Here is a 16,066-nt window from a genome sequence, read left to right as displayed (position 1 = left end):
CACGCTCTTAAGGCTGTGCAATTGGGCAATTAGTTGAATTAGTTGAAAGGGGTGTGTTCAAAAAAATAGCAATGTGGCATTCAATCACTGAGGTCATCAATTTTGTGAAGAAACAGGTGTGAATCAGGTGGCCCCTATTTAAGGATGAAGCCAACACTTGTTGAACATGCATTTGAAAGCTGAGGAAAATGGGTCGTTCAAGACATTGTTCAGAAGAACAGCGTACTTTGATTAAAAAGTTGATTAGAGAGGGGAAAACCTATAAAGAGGTACAAAAAATGATAGGCTGTTCAGCTAAAATGATCTCCAATGCCTTAAAACGGAGAGCAAAACCAGAGAGACGTGGAAGAAAACGGAAGACAACCATCAAAATGGATAGAAGAATAACCAGAATGGCAAAGGCTCAGCCAATGATCACCTCCAGGATGATCAAAGACAGTCTGGAGTTACCTGTAAGTACTGTGACAGTTAGAAGACGTCTGTGTGAAGCTAATCTATTTTCAAGAATCCCCCGCAAAGTCCCTCTGTTAAAAAAAAGGCATGTGCAGAAGAGGTTACAAATTGCCAAAGAACACATCAACTGGCCTAAAGAGAAATGGAGGAACATTTTGTGGACTGATGAGAGTAAAATTGTTCTTTTTGGGTCCAAGGGCCACAGGCAGTTTGTGAGATGACCCCCAAACTCTGAATTCAAGCCACAGTACACAGTGAAGACAGTGAAGCATGGAGGTGCAAGCATCATGATATGGGCATGTTTCTCCTACTATGGTGTTGGGCCTATTTATCGCATACCAGGGATCATGGATCAGTTTGCATATGTTAAAATACTTGAAGAGGTCATGTTGCCCTATGCTGAAGAGGACATGCCCTTGAAATGGTTGTTTCAACAAGACAATGACCCAAAACACACTAGTAAACGGGCAAAGTCTTGGTTCCAAACCAACAAAATTAATGTTATGGAGTGGCCAGCCCAATCTCCAGACCTTAATCCAATTGAGAACTTGTGGGGTGATATCAAAAATGCTGTTTCTGAAGCAAAACCAAGAAATGTGAATGAATTGTGGAATGTTGTTAAAGAATCATGGAGTGGAATAACAGCTGAGAGGTGCCACAAGTTGGTTAACTCCATGCCACACAGATGTCAAGCAGTTTTAAAAAACTGTGGTCATACAACTAAATATTAGTTTAGTGATTCACAGGATTGCTAAATCCCAGAAAAAAAAAATGTTTGTACAAAATAGTTTTGAGTTTGTACAGTCAAAGGTAGACACTGCTATTTTTTTGAACACACCCCTTTCAACTAATTGCCCAATTGCACAGCCTTAAGAGCGTGCATATCATGAATGCTGGGTCTCATTTGTTTTCTGAGAATCTACTGAACCTACTGGTAACTTGTTTGCCACGTAGCAATAAAAAATATACTAAAAACCTTGATTATTCTGGTTAGTCACATTGTACTGCTATTATTTTGAACAATACTGTACATATTGAAGTACTTAATAACAATACCTTGCACAAATTTGGTATGCTTAAAGTCTGCTAAATTGGAACAATTTTCAATTTTGTGCTTAATGCACTTGTGCAAATAAAAATATAAAGTATAAGTGGAATTATTGCAAGTATACTTTAGGTCCACCTTAAATATCGTGCATTTAAAGACCATCATACATAGTGAAATTAAAACCTATTTAAGGCTTAATATTGAGAAATGTGCATAGTGCACAAGTAGTAGTACAAATAAAGTTAAATTATAATTTAACTGCTTGATATTTAAAGTGTATTTGAAGTATACTTGCAAAAGTTCCACTTTAGCACAATCAAATATACTTCAGTATATCTTTAGTTACTTCAGCACTACTTTCTTACAATTAAAGTGCATTATAGTTAGTTGTTTCAATTTAGCAAACTTTAAGTATAAAAGTTAAGTTATATGTAAATAATATGTAAATGTATTTGTAGTATAGGATGAAATAATGTATTTCAAATACATTTTTGTATATTTATTTTTTATTAGGGAAGGCATCTGTAAAGGCTTTTCCATTTGACCAAATTGTTAAGTGAGAATACTGTTTCGGTAACATAATCGCATTTAATTAACTAATTTGATGCAAAGGCTTTTTTATGCAATATTTTAATTTATCACAATGGATTATTTCTTTTATATAATATAATTCTATAATAAAATATAATAAAACATTGGTGCCAAAGGGATTTTTTAAATATATTTTATTATATCACAATAGATTATTTCTTTAAACTTTATTTAAACTCATTAATGTAATGTTTTGTTCATATTGTCAGCAGGTTTGACCATGATGAAACTGAACAAAACATTGGTGCCAAAGGCTTAAATGACTTTGAATGTTTTTTTTTTCTTTAAACAATAGCTGTTATCCATGTGTACATGTTTTTATTTTAAAAGATTGAAATCAGTACACAAAATAAGATCAAAATATGGTAAATTCTTGTTTTGGCCCTCCAGTAAAGTTAGTGGAATGTCACTTAAGCCCCTTTCACACTGCATGTTGGACCCGGCATATTGCCGGAACATTGCTGGGTCGCCTTCTGTGTGAAAGCAACCACGTCCCGGGATTGAACCCGGGTCGGGGACCTAGTAACATTGCCGGGTTCAACCCGGGACGAGCGCTGTGTGAACAAAAGCCAGATCTAATGCCGTGTCGAAGTGATGACGCACGACTCTTTTACCGGCTGTTTTGAAGGAAGGTCAATGTTCTTGACGAAAAAAATATGTGCAAACTGTAATGAAGCAGAAATCAGTTTGTTCCTCACTTTCCGCACTGACGCCGAGATCGTTCGCTTGCTTCAGTGAAAGTATAACGTGCCTAACGTTTTCGACTCGTACATTACACGTCACGCCCTGATGTCACGTGTCATTACGGGATCTTTACAGGTTGTGTGTGAAAGCACGCACATATCCCGGGTAATCACTGGCAGTGTGAAAGTTCAAAATCTATCGACCCGTGAACAATTGCCGGAACACTTTACCCGTGTATTTGCCAGAATGGCAGTGTGAAAGGACCTATACACCCTTCTGGTTCTGACCTCTTGGGATGATCATGAAAAAGGTGAGGGATCAGCCCCAAACTACATGGATGGAGCTTGTTATTGATCTTTAGACAGTTGGTACCACAGTAGCCAAGCAAAACATTGGTTATAAATTATAGTATATGCCGCAGTGGATTGCAATCCTGGAGCCCCCGCAAGGTCCCCCTGCTCAAGAAGGCACATTTACAGGCCTGTTTAAAGTTTGACAAAGAACATTTAAATGATTTAGAGAAGAGAAAGTGCTGTCGTCAGATGAGACCAAAATTTAGCTCTTTGGCATTAACTTGACTCATTGTGTTTGGAGGGAGTAAAATTCTGACTATGATCCCAAGAACACCATGTCTACAGTCAAGCACGGAGATGGAAAATTTTTTGGGCTTTGGCAATGTTTTTCTGCTTTGGATACAGGACTATTTCACTGCATTGAAGAGCAAATGGACAGGGCCATGTACTGTAAAATTCTGGATGAGAACCTCCTTCCCTCAGCCAGAACACTGAAAATGGGTCATTATCTCAGGGAACCGAGGTTACGTTAAGTAACCAAAGCGTTAGCTGAGTGCATGAGAACCAATAACCATATTGAAAGTTTAAACAGATAGAATCCGCAATGCAGAGTGGGGATGTCTAAGTTATAGAATCTAGCAAAAGTGGACAGCGTTGACCAGCTGGCTGCCGCACAGATCTCACTGACGGATATGCCGCTGGACCACGCCCATGAGGAGGCCATACCCCTTGTGGAGTGGGCTCTCAAGTCCTTCTGATGCATAAGCCAGAGGAATTGCATCAACAATCCAGCCAGAGTGTCTTTGTTTAGTGACCGGCAGACCCTTCTGGCGGCTACCAAAGCAAATAAACAGCTGTTCAGACTGCCTAAACAGTTTTGATCATTCCACATAGACTCTCAGAACTCTTAACAGGGCAGAAAGTGTTCAGTCTCTGCTTTCCATCTGCTGTTTTAAGCGATAAGGGCCGCAAGTCGGCCAAACTGGGGTGTGTTTCCCAAAACCATAGTTTCTAACTAAGTTAGTAACTTTGTTGGTTGCAATGCAATTTCCCATAACAGGTTAGCAACTATGGTTTTGGGAAACGCACCCTTGAGCGGCTCAAATGGGGGCCTTGGATAAGTCGCAAAATGGCACAATCTGAGGGCAAGAATTATTCAGTCTGCATGGCCCTTTAAGCCAAGGGAAGAGGGCAGGACAGATGTGCGGTGATCATTTTCTTCCAGGGGAGGAAGTTAGGTGTAACCCTTTTCGTCAGCACCATCAACGGTGGTGAGAGCTGCTGCAGTAGAGGGGTTTACCTTACACGTCATGGTAAGCTTGTCATGGACAGCTGCCGATCCTTCAGGGCCTTTGCAAGGATGCGGATTAGCTTGGCGACTGGCTTCGGCCTCGGCACCTGAGGGGGCGGGGCTACTTCAGACTCCTCGCCGGAATCACCCTATTCCTGATGCCGCCAAGGAAAGAGAGTCATCTGCAGTGACATCATCGACGATAATGTCCTCTTCGGACACGGAGAATAAGCCCAGTCCGCTCGCAGCTGAAGAGGGGTGCTGGTCCACATTCCTGAGGTACACCAGCGTAAGAGGACGCGAGGAGGGTGGGGCACGCACGCACTTAGCCAACGTGACACCGCTTGAGCCCGCTTATAGAGATCCACTGCCCTGCTGTTTTTTTTCCTCTTAGGGGATGAAAAAGACGGGAGGGGTTGGTGGGAAGATCGCCTTGACGGAACAAGGCGACCCGAGAGCGTAGACTAGAAAGACTCATGCTCTCGCAAAAAGAGCATGAGTCCTCAGCCCAGGCACGGCCGAGGCAGGTGTCGTACTCGTTGTGCCCATCTCCATCGTGAAAGAGCCCCTTGCACAAACCAAGGGGCGCAACATTTAGAACAATACACGCTGTAAAAATGTAATTCCATGCTCTTTGGAAATTGCTCTTTGCTCAGATGCCAGATACCTGCAGTGAAGCTTGCGTTCGCTGCTTCGGCTTCTTCCACGGAGGTTAGCAGAGCTGGAGCTTCTTCTACTGCTTCTTCTTGCAGAAGTGTCAGTGAAGAGATGATCCTCGTTGCTGAAGGAGAATAATCTGATGAATGGCGCTATGGGCCAACTTATATAGCGGTCGGCCTTACCCCTTTTGGTGGGCTAAAGCACCATTGGTTAGTGCAGCTACACAAACGTGAACAAATCAGGCTTCAGCAGAAAGGAAAAATACGTTCTTGGACTGTGCAAATCTGGTGGCCAACTACAAAAAACGTCTGATCTCTGTGCTTGCCAACAAGGGTTTCTGTACCTAGTACTAAGTCATGTTTTACTTTGGAATCAAATACTTATTTCACTCACTGAAATGCAAATCAATTTCTAAATTTTATATAATGTGTTGTTTTCTGGATTTTTTGGTTGGTATTCTGTCTCTATACGTTAAAATAAACCTACCATAAAAATGTCAGACCTTTCATTTCTTTGCAAGTAGGCAAACTTACAAAAACATCAGGGGGTCATATGAATATTTCCCCTGCTGTAAATATAATATTCTTTTGATTTATTATTTATCAGTATTAAAATTTCTTATATCTAAGTTATGAGTTTCCATATACTTGTATTAGACACTAAAATGTGTTATTATTGGAGAAGCCTCTACATATGTTAAACCTGTCAATTCCTCTCAGATTCACGATGCCTGTGTAGGTCATTGAGATCATCAGGGCAACTGGTCTATGTGACCAACATGTATTCAAAACATTTAGGTTGCTTTCTATGTCTGAGAAACTGCACTTACTGTCTGTGTTTTGGGAAACAGTAGCTGATAAGAGTAGGAGCCAAGCTACTCAACCTTGAAGTAGATCTGTGTTTCTCTATGTTTGTTGGTATCTGTCTGTGCAGGACCAGTCACCAGGTGGAGTCATAACGGCACCCAGGATGGAAGGCACATCTGGACATCTGTCACCCTGATACACTGGGTGGCAGATATATGTCTTAGGAGTGTGATGTCGCGTGTCATCTAAACAAACCTTCAGAGATATGTTCTGGACTTTATTAACATATATCTGTTAAGATTCTACATGTTTTTCCATGATTTAACCATTCAGAATAATTTTTACCCAAATAATGATGTAGTTGGTGACCTCTGTTGGAGAATATAATTTCTGTACTGAGACTGTATGCAGAGTGGTCTACAAACTCCTAGTGAGTATTGAAGCTGATGAAACTGAGAACTACTTTCTTCTGTAAATTAAGTTTAATATAACCTCCAATTTACATGTCAAATGAAAAACAAGTTTTTCCAGTCACTATGACATCAGAAACAACTCAAAATTGTTGTTTTAGTTTTTTCAAACAGGAACTAATATACAGATGCCAAATCAAAACACTGGCTCAAATACAATCAAAAACATTTGAACAGTCTGAATGTCTTGTAACATATTACTTCTATTACAATATATACAGCAAAATAAATAACTAAATATTAATATGCAAGACATCTGTGATATATCGGTTTTTAATTTAAGCCAACAAGCTGCATGTTCAGCAGCTACAACCAAGGAAAAAGTGCAATATAATGTAATTCAGCTTGTGTTGAAAGTATACAGGTATTGTTTATTCACTTGGACCAGTCCTTAACGGTTTGGCAACCACTGTATGAAAAACTGTGAGATCTTCTTTAGGTATACTCCTTCCATGTGTTACACAAAATCTTTACTGGGCATCTTCAAATGTCGTACCCATAATGTCGCTTGAGCACATTGCTTGAAAAAGTTTCTGTACAGCTCAACGATAAAGAGATTTGTTATGAAAAAAGCTTTTGCTAGATCTTCAAATTAATTAGTTGTGCTCATTTACACCACTGCTGGTGTCTGAAGGTGCTGAGAACATTTCATCTCCTGTTCACCATTTACCAAGGATCTTCTCCCTCTGTTGTCGTGTGATACAAGTGAGTAGAATTTTTGCTCCCATGAAATACTTCCCATGGAGACTCTGGGCCTGTTTGGCGATTTCCTCACATTCGAACTGCACGATGGCTTCCCCAACACCATTCCCCTGGCTGTCCACAAGCAATATGATTTCATCTTCACAGATGTTGAAGTGCATGAAAAAGTCTCTCACCTCTTCCTTCCTGACATATGCAGGAAAGTTGCGTGCATACACACATGACATGGTTAAATGTGCGTTTCCATAATGTGGTGGCCTCCAGACTTTAGCACATCTGTTTTTGCGGATTATAGCAAATATTTCTTCTTTAGTTATGGGTGACACTTCAATGTTTGTTAAGCCAACAGTTGTACCATTCATGTTCAGAGCTGAGGCATAGTCTTCTGCGTGCTCAAAGGTAATGAATGCTGTGCTTGTCCTCTCTCCCCACTTGTTTAATAAATGTTTAATTCTATAGTTTGGGATTGCATAACATCCAAAAATCTTCTTGATCTCCGTCTTGGTTATATTCTTTGAAAGATTATTGACAATAACACAAAGTTCCGTGTGAGGGGACGGAAAGTTTCGGCAGTATTTTTTGGGAGATCCAGGTGAGGGCTGTTCCTCTGCACTTCTTTTGGTTGAGAAACCTCTCATTGCATTCCTTTCCATGTTAACTTCCCTTTGCTCTGAGAAAGTGTGAGGTTTGATGTTTTGCATGCAATTTTTGGACTGCTCCACAGCATCTGTCCACATCTTCTCATGAGCAAGTCTGACCTCAACATTGTATTCTTTGAATTTCCTGTGGCTGTATTTCAGTCCCTCCTCAGCATCTGCAAAACTGGCCAGCTTCACCAGACAGCACCAGCCCAGTTGCAATCGAACTTTCGTGATGACATCCAACACTGAGATTCCCAGTAGGAACTGGTAGATCTCTTGCTTGGCAACAGAGTCGGGAAATCCATAAAGCCGAAGGTAGCCTGGCTTACATGAATTGAGGTTTTCTCCTTTGCTTTTCTCCTCCTTAGATGCCATGTCATGAGTTTGATTATGCTGAGCATCTGTATTTGTTTGGTTGTCAGTTGAGGACCATTTATGCGTTTCTGGAACATTTTGGTCAACATTTTCAGGCGTTTGGCATTGATCCACTTTTTCATTTGAATGCAGTCCTTGAATGGCAGTCATTAAACTTCGCAAAAGAGCTCTGTTTGTGTCAGGTGGCGAAGATGGCACTATTTTGGTCTCCACTGCAGTGGACTTTGGTTTCTTTAATCTCGACTCCATTTTTCTCTTGAGCTCAGCCAGACTGCTAATATGTAATGAAACAGAAGAGCCTCTGAGGAGTTTTCCAGATAAGCGCATGGCTAGTTGGCCTTCTCTTTCTGAATTAAAAATAATGAAAGCTTCTCCCATCTCACCACCGGTGATATGAACACCACCCTCACGTATGTGCAAGCCATGGAAAAATCTTCGAATGTCTTCAGATCCTGCCTCTGTGTTTAAACCTTGCAAACGCAGAACCACTATTGTCATGGTCAAACTCTTCTTAGAAACCAATGAGATCTGTTAAAAAGGCAAAAAGCAAATTTTTCAATTCGGTTTCTTAAATTTAAGTGGCACAATGAAAAAAAATCACGATACAAACTGCTGTTTTCTCCTCTTAGTTCAAAACCAGAGGGCAAAAATTCACCTCAGAAAATTCCCTTCTAGCTAATCAATCAATATGAATGTATCCTCGAAGCCTTACTTACCGTTTGTTTTTCCTCTGAAACTTATACCTCGATATAAATGCTTCTTTGCACAATACTTTTTTTTTTGTCAGAGAAACTACGCGGTAACCTGCAACCAGCACTGCTCAGACGTCCGGCAGGAAACACAGAACTTCCTCTCGCAGAGACATTTAAGAGCGCGCGCACGCTGCACGCACTCTAAACGCAAACAGCAACAGGTACGTCATCGAGCGTCATATGCACCATGGCGATAGTTACGCTGAGAGCATTTCTGTGCAGTTTCTCCATCATATTCCTTTTCCTGCCAGCAGTTTTCTATTGCTTTTCAGCAGCCTACGGATTGTGGCGTGTAGAGTAATTTTGATATTTCGAGCTTGTCATGTCTGGAGTGCGGGCCGAATCAAGTCAGCATCAAATCAGGTAACGTAGGCGTAGCACGCGAGCGCGTGCACGATTTAGTTTGCTTTGTTTTGATATGGTTTCGACCAACCTAAAGTAAGGAGGATTGAAGCTTTACGATAAATGACAGTCATTTACTGATATATTGTCATATTTTTTAATTTAACCTAGACTAAGCATCTTGCGAGTGAATCAGCTGCACGGGATAAAAAAAATGTGTTGCATTTGCCGCTGCACATAACAGAATAATAAACAAATAACGTTACGTTACATCTTTAAAATGAATGCCATTTTTAAACATGGAACTTTTATAATATACTTAATTGTAAACCAGCTTGTATATTTATGTGTTTTTCTGCCTTATAGGATTGGCATGTAAGTGTCAGTTTCAGGATGCTGGTCAGTAATGGGGCGTCCATCACGTGCCAGCAGTGTCCTGATGCTAATATGGTCCGGTATTGAATTTGGATTACAAATTTAAGCTCTCATATGTTACTGTATTAATAATATTAAGAATACTAATACTATTTAATAATAATATGTTTAATCTCATTCATAGTTGGTCACCAAGTTTGCTTATGTATCTGTGGACCAGAAATGTATTATTTTAATATTATTTATATCCATAATTGGATGTATAATGTATTAAGTGCATGAGGAAGTTATATATACTCCATGGGTTGGGGTCTGCATGAACATGTAAGGATCATATAACAGACACCGGGAGGAGAAGAGATAATTTTGGCCATACAAGAATGTGTGTACATGCAGGACTGTATGTACATGTAATGTGTTCCACCGAGGCATACAGTGGCTTGTTTTTCCACTGATGTAAGCATGACATTCTATTTTAAACAAACCAACATGTTTCTCTACCTTATAAGGAATTGCAAATCCTTTAGTCAGTGGTATACAATGCCATGCTCACTGTTAATTCCTGATTCATATGACAATTAAGAGTTTTCTGCAAGGCAACTGGTATTCAACAAACTTCTTAAAAATTAAACTCCAATGTAGAGTTTTGTAGTCAGACTCCAGCATGTTGCCCAGCCAATTTCTTAGTTAAGATTAATGTTGAAATGTAAGTAATGAGTAAATTACTATAAAATAATATTGTTGTTAGACTGTTGTGTTATTTTGTGTTGTCATTATGCTATATACTTTAACCACCTCAGAGGAAAGTGAGGGTCCCAAGGTAGTGGCACTGTTATTTTGGGGGTCGTGTGCTGAAAAGTTTGGGTCCTTCTTTTATGGTCACAGTATATCAACATGCAGTAACAATGTAAATTAATTTCATAAATAGCATTAAGCCTTTAACCTTGATATAATTTCCGCAAAGTAATGAATGCTCCTGTGATCAAAAATGCAGTGTGATTAGTACTGTATATCCAATCATTTTCCACATTATTAATGATCAAATAATTACTGTTGCCAGCCTAAGTGTAACAACAATAGAATGAAAGTCCCACTAAAAACTAGTGATTAAACCAATCACTCTCTGTGTTAATAGTGTATCCAACTACTGTTGCCAGCCAAGTGTGACAAAAATGAAATCAATGTCCTACTAACAACTTGAAAACCAATTAATTAATTAATTAATTAGAGATTAAACCAATCTCTTTACGAGATACTAGGATCCTACAGGGGTAAGCGTTGTATTTTATTTCAGAATTCTCCAAAAACACTTACCCCTTTTATTGTAGGTCCTCCTCTGATCTCCGGCATGCCTTGCCAGCCAAGTGCACAGTTGTCATTCTCTCTTGAGTATACGATGGACCAGGAAGAAGCTCAGGTCAAAAGTGATGTGAGTATAAGTGGCACTGGAAATGGCAATGGCTATTAATGGCTAATAGTCTATTATGAATATGATTAAGCCTTACATAACCTCCCCCCCACCCCCGTTTTTGTTTATTTTTTGTTATATCTTTAATTCCAAGTCTGGATCTTTTTCTATTGTTAACAGTCTCACCCACTTCTCAGATATCTGTTTATTATCTGTGTTTTCTTCCATTGTCCTGTTAAATGAGATATTTTGCTAGGATGTGCAGTCTATAAGTACTCTTTATTTTTTCATGGAGCTTCAGGTCTGTTCACATCAAGACAAGTACTGTGCAACTTTGCGTTTCTGATACCCACTTTTCACAGATAAGAAAAGAAATCACACATATTTCTGTGTTATAAAACAGCCATTCATATTTTTGTATTCACTATTATCGCTTTGCAATATACACCAAGTAATAGTTTTAATGGCATTGTTTGGTCATGGTTTGCTAGTGTGAACACGAGTTAAAATAGAAATAAAAACCTATAAAAACAAGGCTCTCTGTGTATCTCCAGCAGGCTAAGCTATTTGTGTCTCTGTTGCTGCCATTAGCAGCTCAGTAGGAGTGCTTTGTTGCTTATGTTGGCTGTGCCTTTGTTTTGAAGGTAAGTACAGATATTAACATTACATTTTACACTTCAGGTTGCTTAATTAAGTATATGTCTGTCTTTTCCCTTTTTCCTTTTCCTTGCAGGTTAACTTAACTTTATTTTTTGTTACAGACTGTACATAAGCTCCTTGTTCAACTGTCTGTGGATATTTTCTTTATAGACTGGGAAAGACCTTGTAGTAAAACCAGTAAACATGTGAAATGCCTGTTACATTAAATCTATACAAACTCTTCACTTTTAATTAGAATATTTTAATATTTCTTTTAAATAATACATATTCTATAATTATGCTGTAATGTGCTCAGGGTCTGGTGAAGCACTGTCAGTATCTGGAGAACATATTTTGTGGCCTCCAAATCTGATTGATCTCCCAAAGGATACATCCACCGAAGACATAGAATTTATCATGAGTTCTGATCTAAGCAATAATGTTAAGGAAGTGAGGACAGCTAAGGCTAGATGTGAAGGAAATTATGCATGTGCATTGGCCTTGTTACAAAGAGGAGTTTTGAAGGAAGAGATAGATGGAGAATGTTGGATTTGTATGCAACTCCACTCAGCGTGGAGAAAACACCCTGTAACATCAGATATGGTATGTCTTGAGAGAAACAGATGTGATGTACCACGCCAGATGTCTATAATTCTACAGATGACAAATAATCTAAAAACAAACAGAGCATTGTTGTTTTCGCTCCAAGAGTATAATTGTTCCTATAAAGGACTACCTTTTACAGGACCAGCCTTTCATGTACTGTCACATCTCGCAGATTTGTGTATTTGTTCAACCAAAGGAAAACATTATGTAGGAATGTCAGATTGTAAGACTGCAATAACTCTGATTCAAAATGCTGGAAATCGGCCTAATTGTACTATTAAGTATGATAACCAATCTGTTGAGAATTTTCACTGTCCGTTTTCTTATCTTGATAGCTCCCCAGGTATGATTTGGACCTGTGGGGGAATGGCTTATTACCATTTGGATGAAGGAGAATGGCGTGGATGTTGTTATCCAGCTACACTCTCCACAGGAACTACCGTATTGACACGTAAAGACCTTGATACCTGTGATAGTCAGGCACCATCACACAGACAGAAAAGAGAGGTCGATACAATGGATACAAAACAGCTACGCCCTGGACAACCCCATGGGAAAATGTGGGATGGTCCATAGCTAGTTTCTTTCCAGGGGTAGGAACCTCCATTGCTTTAAACAAAATAAATGGTTTAGCTTCGCAAGTCTTGTCATTGGAAAATGATACTACTCATGCATTAAGTTTAATAACAGAGGAAATGAAAAAGATGAGAGAAGCAGTAGTTCAAAACAGACTTGTTCTCGACTTTTGACATCGCAGCAGGGAGGAGTTTGTAAAATGTTGGGAGTATCTTGTTGTTTTTACATTCCAGATAACTCTGACAACGTTTCCAATATTGTGGACCAGATGAGAGAATCCATTACAGAGCCAAAGAAAGATGATTCCTGGCTGAGCTGGCTCAGCGGCCTATGGGGAGGATGGGGAACTTGGATTCTACACACTGTTGTACCTGTTGTTATATTCATAGTGATTCTTCTGCTAATAGCACCCTGTGTGATGCAATGTATTAGTACTTCTATAATGCGTTCTGTTACAGCGCTCACTACGGGAAAAACCTATCAAGCAATGCTGCACGTATCCAATCCAGTACCAACCATTGTTAGGGTTCCAGAGCAGTTGGAGATGAATGTGATTGAAGCTGAGGATTTTCCAACAGATGCTGATAGCTCTACTGGAGATGAGTATGTGCATACTTATGAGTTAGAGCCTGAAAACTGATTCTGATATACATGTGTAATCCTGATTAAGAGTTATACTAACCATTTTTTATTCCTATTCTGAAAATTGTATAACAAAAATGAATACTAACTGAATATATATATCACATATGATTACTGTGTACGAAAGTATAATCAAGAAACATAAGATATGCCCAAGATTCTTCACGGTTGTGTAAGACATGTCTTCGACTGTCTTAAAGTGGCCATTGTGAGATTCTGCTCGTGTACGTGAACATCTTGTGATAAAGGACATTGTGTGATGAAAGTATGATGTATTCCTTTTGAACCTTACTCTATATTCATGGTATTGCTCAATGCAGTGTGTTATGCTTGATCATCCAAATATCTGCCAGACATTCCATTGCTTCATTTCCCTATAAAAGTAACACCCCTTGTACAATAAAGTTGAGCTTAGAATGACCTGCACCACTTGTGTGACTCATTCTTTGTTCCCGGGTACCTGCTCTTCTCTGCTCAGATAACCCAACCTGAACCAAAATAATATAGGTGATCTCGAAGGCAAAAATATACAATTTATTCTTACAATGGCCAATGAGTTGAATGAGATTCAGACTATTCGCAAGATCAACCCCACTTTTCAGGTCGTCGTTGGGCTCTTCTTTCTGGAGGTGAGGGCAACAACAAACTACAGCTCTGTTCTAAAACATCTAGTTTGTCTCAAAACCTATTTTTCAAACTCGCCTTTCAAAGAGCATGCTATTTTGTTAAGGACTGTCTTAATCAATGTTGAATATTGCGCTTGCAGGTGCCAGGTGGTGGGCTTGTCAAATTTGGCTCTTAGAGACCCCTGATCCAACCTGCATCTCCTGAGGCATACAAACATCCATACAGCCTCATACTCCGCTACAGCGTGGCTTCTGCAATATGGCTCTGCATTGGCTTCAAAGTCAAGCAGCCTGTCTCTTTGTGTGTCACTTATGGTGTTTTAACTTGTTCCTTTTTATGTCATTTTGCTTTTGATTACATTCTTCAAAGTAATCCATGAACACTTTGTTGAAGACAAGATTCGCCAGTTTGTGGATCTGTGCTCAATTAGCAATGTAAGTATAAGGCTAGAAAGCTTTTGAGTGTATGAGAGTTGTGACAGCGGAAGTTTCAGGAATGTTTAATAGGCCTATGGTGCAAAACAATTCCACAACCTACATGTCTGTTTCTACACTGCACACAAACAGTATTACTTTGTTTTAATATGCATATAACGCGCTCTCATTTGATAACTGATGATAACAGATAACAGTGATTTTTAATTGTTGTAACATAGAATCCTTGCACATATATTGAAGGTTTTATGTTTATCCGTATGAGCACAGTATCTTGTATCTTCATCTTAATTTCAGGGGCATTTTCAGAACAGGTCACCTTTTAGAAATTTGACCATTTAGGCCCATGTAACATAGAATCCTTGCACATATTTGACTATTTTAACATGTAAGAACACATGGATATCAATCAACTGTTTTATTCGGACATGATCTTATTTCTGCAATTTACTTTCTAGCCCACATAAATCACAGACCAATGATCAGAAATAAAGAGTGGATCGGAATAGAATTATCAGTAAATATTTATCATCCTATTTCTGAAACACCATCAGACATTTTCTTGCGATTATTTTGTTATTTTCTAGCTTATATATTTGATTCTTTAATATATACATTTTTTCATGATCATGCAAATGATCATGTGTTACACAGTTTTTCTGTTGTTACGTCCACTTTAGTTGGTAACATCCTCAGAGAGGAATTTACATCAAGACTGTAAAACAATGGAATGACTCTCTCTGTGAGGGTAGTTGTCAGTGTGTGTGGATCGATTTTTGGGGTTTTCTGGAGATTGTAAGAAATATTAAATCATCATTGTATATACACTCCAGACATTGAGGTTAAAGAAAGCTGTTACCCTCCTTTGGTTTCTCTCAAACCTCCACATCCCAGACCCATGTTCTTCTTCTGGAAGGATTTGTAATAGGGTGGAGTTAAAAAAACCCTCATACTAGACCAGGGCCATCCTTAGCTGACACGGTCTTAGTGATGACCTTATACTATACTGTACTATAGACCTTATACTAAATAACTTTGTCACTGTCACTTTGACATTACTTTGTAACTATGTCACCTATGAATCATTATTATGTATTAGTAGACTGCTTGATATCTGTTCAAACATTATTTTGATGGTCCCTCAACAGGCATTCAACTGACTATAAGCAACTTTGCAGGTACATTTCAACTAAACCTAACACTAAACCTAACCTAACAGTCTAGTAGTACTGTGGTTGGTTTGCGTTCCTGTGTGTGTGGAGCTGAGAACTGACTGCTGATGGCTTTAGTTTTAAAGTATATCGCTGTAAATAGGACAGTATATACTAAATAGAAATAAGACTCACAGCCGAAAGGAATAATTTCTTTAATTAGTTAATCATTTTTTTCTCTTGAAAGCGCCTGGTTGGAGCAGCTCACAACGTTGCCTAAAAATAAATTATATGGTTGTTGGTCTGCCTGCTATTTGGTCTCTTCAAGAATGACTGTATTTCTCATGCCAACAAAAGCCTCTGTGGATGAACAGGACCTGGTCTAAAGACATGCATGTCCCAGTTTTCCTTCTTCTGTGAAGGTTCATGTTCATCCAGATGAGCACATTATGTCATGTGGTGTTTAGTCCTCATCAGCTCTAATCCAGGGTCATTTTCAG

At 39.0% G+C, this 16,066-nt stretch overlaps 1 protein-coding gene and 1 long non-coding RNA gene across 3 annotated transcripts; one reads left to right on the top strand and one right to left on the bottom strand.

Annotated features, from left to right (window-relative positions):
• Positions 1-6,553: 6,553 nt before the first annotated feature.
• On the bottom strand, positions 6,554-8,878 carry LOC128030642 (RNA-binding protein 12B). Its single transcript, XM_052618438.1, has 2 exons — positions 8,731-8,878; positions 6,554-8,542 (listed from the first exon to the last, which is right to left on the bottom strand). Exon 2 carries the CDS (start codon positions 8,510-8,512, stop codon positions 6,956-6,958), a length of 1,557 nt encoding a protein of 518 aa, XP_052474398.1. The 5' UTR covers positions 8,513-8,542; positions 8,731-8,878; the 3' UTR covers positions 6,554-6,955.
• Positions 8,879-8,936: 58 nt separating this feature from the next.
• On the top strand, positions 8,937-13,780 carry LOC128030665 (uncharacterized). 2 transcript variants are annotated; one of them, XR_008187933.1, is made up of 2 exons: positions 8,937-9,129; positions 10,812-13,780. It is a non-coding gene; the product is annotated as an uncharacterized LOC128030665 (long non-coding RNA). The 2 variants fall into 2 exon arrangements; XR_008187934.1 differs by having other exon boundaries at positions 8,993-9,129; positions 9,475-13,780.
• The last annotated feature ends 2,286 nt before the right edge of the window (positions 13,781-16,066 follow it).

Source organism: Carassius gibelio, chromosome A16 (genome assembly GCF_023724105.1).
Source record: "Carassius gibelio isolate Cgi1373 ecotype wild population from Czech Republic chromosome A16, carGib1.2-hapl.c, whole genome shotgun sequence".
In the NCBI taxonomy this organism is placed as follows: Eukaryota; Metazoa; Chordata; class Actinopteri; order Cypriniformes; family Cyprinidae; genus Carassius; species Carassius gibelio.
This window is presented reverse-complemented; position numbering and strand designations above follow the sequence as displayed.